Here is a 6,401-nt window from a genome sequence, read left to right on the forward strand (position 1 = left end):
TTACAGTCAAACTCATTTCAATCAAAGTTAAATAATACTAAAGAGTAGTTAAGGATAGGAGGTTTCATGACATGTTTAGTGTTAGTGGTTATCGTATTAAAATGGCTTGAACAAAGGTACTTTATGACATATTAGGTGGTTTCCTTTTAGTGAAGGTTTTTATGAACTTATGTTTACTTTAACAGAACTTTAATTCATGTTATTCTGCATATCGTTTAACTACATGTTACTAAACGGGTACTGGGATTGAGTGTACTGATCGGGAACTTTACAATGCATCCTCAGTTGTTTTGTTACTTGTAAATTTGAAAATATCAGTGACATATATTAATTCCCGATTACATAAAAACAGATAAATACAAAGAGAAGGAGGGAAAGGATGAGAGAGATGAGCTTTGGGGCAAGGACGTTAATTCATCGAGCGACGATGACTCTTGGCTTCAGAGGATTCATAACAGAGAGGAAACACTAAAACTACAACAAAAAGATCAATTGTTAAAAGGTAAGATTCGCATATTTTTAATTCAAATAGATGAAGTTTATGTTATTATAGTGATTATAAATTATTTAACAAACCAACTAACGCAACCAAGCTTTGATCTGGGAATTGACTGCACACAAATAGTGGTTTGGACACCACCAAAAGAGGGGATCAGCAAACATAATACTTCAGATATTTTGCAGACACCACCTAATTCTGATTTTGCAGATATAATCAAAATGGGCAAAGAGTCAGTCGAAGAAGTGCTAAAGAAAAATGTTTCCCCTCCAAAGAGAGTGGCAAGCAAAGGAGAATCAGGGTCAAAGGCTCTTCAGAATTCTCTTATAAGAAGGGTGAAGCAAAACCCACGTGTGCGGAAAGCGACATTCAAGGCAGATAAGGGAAAGGAAATTGTGGCTGTGGAATCCATGAATTTGAACAAAGAAGACAAACAGAGCTTAGGTGACTGGAAAATAGGAGGGCTTTGGCCTTATGTGCTTCAGAAAGAAAGACCTCTACTGCTAGAGTTCTGCCAGAAAGGCTGGAAAAAGTAAGTTTCCTGTAAATATTTTAATTTATTACACATTTGAATGTGTCACGTACATTATTGAATGTCTCGTAAATAATGAAATGTACGGTACAAACTGGAGGTGTGGAAGAAAGATAATGAACACCGTCTAACTGGAAAAGAGTTAGATGATCTAATGATGTATAGAGAGTGCGACTCTCAAATCATCGATTGGTTTGCAGACCACCTTCACAGCAGGCCAGATAACAAAAGCAAAGAGATCATATTCTTGTCAGCCATCCTCTACGTAAGATTGCTTCGCACTTTTTGTATTGTGTTACTGTCAAATATTTGTTAAAATGTATTATTGGTAATTTGCAGACGTTGATCAACCAGAAACGGCACCCCGATACAATAACTGCAAATTTGCAGACCAGAATTAAGGAGCAGTTTATCAAAGGCCATACCTCAGCGTTGTGTGTTCCAATTAACACACCATACACCGATGATGCATACTATGGTTACCACTGGACGCTTCTGGTGTATAGGTTCCATGAAAATGATTGGATACACTATAATTCACTAATCAATGATCGACAGCTCGCTCAAACGTGCAACAAGAATGCAAGGGAGTTTGCAATACTCCTTGCCGGTGTGTTAAATGAATTGAACTACGGACGAAAACGACTGAAGAAAAAGATCTCATTTTTAAGGGAAGCAGAATGTCCACAGCAAGGGAAAGAGTTAGTCCCATTCACTGTCAGTTTTATAATGACCGTTTTATAGTTTACTGTCAGTTTTATAGTTTACTATAATATGATTTGTTCCAAAACACACAAAGCATACCTTACTGTACACTGACATTACAGAATGCACTGTCAATTTTATAGTTTACTATAAATTTATTTGTTCCAAAACACACAAAGCATAACTTACTGTGCAGTAGACATTACATAATGCACTGGCAGTTTTATAACTTACTGTACACTAGACATTGAGTTGTTCTCTTCTTTACTTCTTCTAATGGCTACAAGTTGGTATAATGAAAATTTGTTTTTATCCTGCAGACCGGACTGCTGTCTTTACGTAATGCTGCATCTGGAAAGAATATTCATAGACAGTCAAGACTTTCGCATGCCAGACAGTTGCACGCAGCCCGAACAATTTAGCGACAGAGCTAGAAGAATGAGAACGGAGGTGACGTACAAAATTTTAAGGGAGTCACAAAAGGCTTGGAGTAAGATGATGTAAAAGGAGGGCTTATAATTGTAAAAAATGTTCTGGAATTGTTATTAACTTATGTTGTACTGAAAAATACTTCTGTTTTGTATTATGCCAGAGGTATTTTAGTTAAAAATACTTCTGTTGTACTGAAAAAATGTTGTGGAAATGTTATTAACTTCGACCAAAGGAATTTTAGTTAGATAATGTACTGTCAGTTTTATACTTTCCTGTCAATGTTTCTGTTCAAATACACATACAACATACATTACAGGTACAAGGAATTACATAATCTACCGCCAGTTATCTAATGTACTGTCCGTTCTATAATGTACTGTCCGTTTAGTGGTGGACAACGAAACTTTTTTAAAGGTAAAAACTTGTACAACTTAGACTCAATCATTATGTACAATTTCGACCAAAGGACACAAGATGTGAAAGGTACTCAATGGTTAGAAACTATCAAATACACATACAACATACATTACAAGTACAAGGGCATTACATAATATATTGCCAGTTATCTAATGTACTGTCCGTTCTATAATGTACAGTCAGTTTGGAGGTGGACAACAGAACTTTTTGAAGGGTACAAACTTGTACAACTTAGACTCAATCATTATGTACAATTTCGCCCAAAGGACACAAGATGTGAAAGGTACTCAATGGTTAGAAACTATCAAATACACATACAACATACATTACAAGGCATTACATAAATTTACTTCCAGTTATCTAATGTACTGTCCGTTCTACAATGTACTGTAAGTTTGGAGGTGGACAACATAACTTTTTGAAGGGTACAAACTTGTACAACTTAGACTCAATCATTATGTACAATTTCGCCCAAAGGACACAAGATGTGAAAGGTAGTCAATGGTTGGAAACTTGTACAACTTTTTGAATGGGAGTTGTAAAATGTCTTGTTCACAACTTAATGTAGCGTAAATTGATTCGTTCAAACTTCTAAACTTTGTATATTTTCTACGTCGCCAAATGATTTTCTCTACCTCCCGCCTTATAACAATGGTGATGGATCTACTGTTAATTTTTCTGTTCCAATAAACTTACAAAATACAATAATGTACACACAGGCATTAAAATACGTACTGGCAGTTTTATAATGTACTGAAAGTTTTACAATGTTCTGTTTCGTAAACAAAACAGTTTACTATAAAGAAACACATGTACTGCAAATCATGAAATGTACTCTACATACAACAGTAGACAACAAAAAGAAACTTACATTTCCAAAAGGAAGTGCTAACAAAATACTGGGCACTTGAAGAAGTGCTAAACAAAATCAGATAGAGAAGTGCTAACCCATCGCTATATTGGTTCGTTACAAGATGCACGATTGTGGGTCGTCAGTTGATTACATCTGCCACACACCCTCTGTCTTTTGGGAAAATACCCGGCACTTTCGATTCGAGTGGTGCGAGGTCTACCAGGACGTCTCTTTGTGAGAGGAAGAAGAATCATTGTGTCCGGGTCATACGATTTAGGCTCATCAAACGTAGGTACAGGCTTAACGGGATGACTGTACGTCTTACAATAGGCTTCGGTAGTGAAATTGGAATAAAAAAATGAAGAGGCATCACCACCGTTCATTTTTATACACAGAATCGCATGCTCGCATGGTATGCCTTCTACTTGCCACTTGCGACAAGTGCAGGTCCGTAGGGCCAAGTCAACTGAATGGGAGGGCATAGACAATACCTCGTACTGACCTTCTCCGGACTGGACGCACGTCCAACTACAAGCCACTTTGTAACGCAGTTGCATTTCTTTATCTACCTTCGGGCATAAGAAGGTAGACCAACTAGATGACTCAACTCGCCTCTCGTTCATCATATTCATGATCTTCATTCGCAGCATATCGAGCATGACTGTTATTGGCATAACTCTCTCGTCTCGGATCCATGAATTGAAGGACTCAGACAAGGAAGAGCAAATTAAACCGTACCTTTTCCCTGGAAAGAAGGCATCTGCCCAATGAACAGGATCGACTGAGTTCAAAAAAGCTTCAGCTCCAGCCCCACCCATTACACAAATCTCCCCAGTGTATTTGCTAATGTCTGAGGCAGTAAGTGCACGAGCCGCTTTGAACATCAAGGACTGGAAATAATCTGACTTCTTGGCACCATTTCTAACTCGTAAATTCAAGTTGTTCCGCAAATGCCACACGTAATAGGAGTGGTTGGCCGATGGGAATACATTCCGAACACCATTTAATATACCGTTATGCCTATCAGACATAAAAGTAAGTGATTCACCAATATCTATACAATTCTTCAAGTTCCCAAAAAACCAGAGCCAGTTGTGATCGTTTTCTACGTCAACAACAGCATAGGCAAGAATGAAAAACCTACGTACAACAGAATGATTGAGCATAAACATTACTGTTTCCTGTAAATGTAAGCATGTCGCGGGAACTAACAAATGGACATAACACAGTTTAGCCGTCTGACGAATATACAATGTACGAGGAACAGTTTCAAGAGAAATAGAATAATTACCGTCGTTTCCATTCTTCGCAACTGCAGCCAGAATACATCCATTATACTTTGTTTTAGCAAACGTACCATCAACAAATATTAGAGGTCTACAATGCTTGTAACCTTCTATGCATGCTCCAAGAGCAATGAAAATTCTTACAAAACGATGCGACTCTTCATCAACTTCCAGATCGATATGACTGTTAGGATTAGATCTTGACAGAGCATCAACATACCAGGAGAGTTTTGCATAGGAATCAGCTTCATCACCAAATCCTATACAAATTGCCGCATTTCGAGCATGATATGAGTAGTAGTAACTCAGTTTAATACCATAATCTTTTTTGAAGGAACTAACAATATCCTTCGTGCTCTTGGTAGGGTTCTCTCTAATGTCTTCTGCAATCAATAAACTAACAGCTTCAGTCGATAGTCGAGGTTTCCGTACACCAGTGATGAAGTCTTCACAGGTATGAACGGGGTTATAGGCTTTCAGGATAAACATAGATCTCGACTTTAGAGGAGCAACTGCGTGTATTTTCCACTTGCATTTGGTACTTTTGCAAACACAGGTGACACGATCGCGGTCATTCTTCACAAACACATAATTGTAACCGTGTTTGATTGAGTATCGACTGAGAGCCTGGCGAAATGCAATCACACCGCCAGGAAATTCTTGACCCTGATGGGTGAATACTTCAGGCCAACTCTCAGACCGGAGAGGCTCTCTTCTGACAAGAGCAGTAGAACCATCACCATGGTTAGAAGGCGGGAGTAAGAAGAAATCACTAGGCGACCTACAAAAATACACAAAGTTTAAAACCAGGAACGGAATAACTAACATTACATTTAATTGTGAACCAGACATTTTACAACTCCCAGTCAAAAAAAGGTATAACACACAAAGTACTGTACCGATTCAACTCTTGTGGAATCATTGAAGTGTATGATCGAGGCACAATTGACGAATTAGGCGTGAAAAAACCACGTTCCAACCTGCAAAAGTTAAGGAAACGAAAAGTATAGACATATTGCAAAACGGGAACTGAATAATGTAAAGGCAACTTGGACACTGAAGGGGAACGAAGAGAACAGATGCGAAAATGTACCGATTCATTGCTTCTGTACTCATTGAGGGTGATGATCTTGACAAATTTGAAGCATTCGAAGGGAAGAATTCAAGCTCAAACCTGAATAATTACAGTAATAAGGTGAAGAGGTGAAGGAACATGTACAGAAAAATGACCAAGTACAACACACCTTGTATAACTACGTAGGAACTACAACATGTACAACCAACTATAAAACACAACGGGAACTACATACTGACTAATAAATATACCGATTCATTAAGGGTGGTGATCTTGAAGTACTTGATGGGTAGGGACTGCAGAATTCACGATCTGCTTCACGAATGGACTCTTCATTTGACTGGGACGCCATTTCTTCTCTATTCATTCTGCATAAGAGAATGATCGGGAACTGAAGAATGTACCGTAAACTAACCAACTACGAGGGAACGGACTACCGGATAAGGAACGTAAGTTTGTACCGTATAGTTGAACAATAAAAACGAACATATAAGGAATGAAAATATACCGATTCATTAAGAGTGGTGATCTTGAAGTACTTGATGGGTGGGGACTGAAGAATTGACGTTCTGGTTCACGAATGGACTCTTCATTTGACTGGG

The 6,401-nt window shown here is 38.2% G+C and overlaps 1 protein-coding gene across 1 annotated transcript; it reads right to left on the reverse strand.

The window, feature by feature from the left end:
* Positions 1-3,539: 3,539 nt before the first annotated feature.
* Positions 3,540-6,135, reverse strand: LOC147530919 (uncharacterized). The gene is made up of 5 exons (XM_086649692.1): positions 6,082-6,135; positions 5,969-5,988; positions 5,818-5,898; positions 5,624-5,704; positions 3,540-5,505 (listed from the first exon to the last, which is right to left on the reverse strand). The coding sequence occupies exons 1-5, from the start codon at positions 6,133-6,135 to the stop codon at positions 3,540-3,542; spliced, it is 2,202 nt and encodes a 733-aa protein (XP_086505818.1).
* Positions 6,136-6,401: the final 266 nt, after the last annotated feature.

This window comes from Eschscholzia californica, unplaced genomic scaffold, assembly GCF_041429995.1.
Source record: "Eschscholzia californica isolate CP2 unplaced genomic scaffold, dmEscCali1.0.p SCAF_6, whole genome shotgun sequence".
NCBI lineage: Eukaryota > Viridiplantae > Streptophyta > Magnoliopsida > Ranunculales > Papaveraceae > Eschscholzia > Eschscholzia californica.

Coding starts and splice junctions, on each gene's coding strand:
- LOC147530919 (XM_086649692.1), bottom strand. CDS start 6,135: ATGAAGAGTCCATTCGTGAAGCAGATCGTGAATTCTGCAGTCCCTACC. Junction 5,989..6,081: donor CTGCAGTCCCTACCCATCAA/GTACTTCAAGAT, acceptor TACATGTTGTAG/TTCCTACGTAGTTATACAAG. Junction 5,899..5,968: donor TTCCTACGTAGTTATACAAG/GTGTGTTGTACT, acceptor GTAATTATTCAG/GTTTGAGCTTGAATTCTTCC.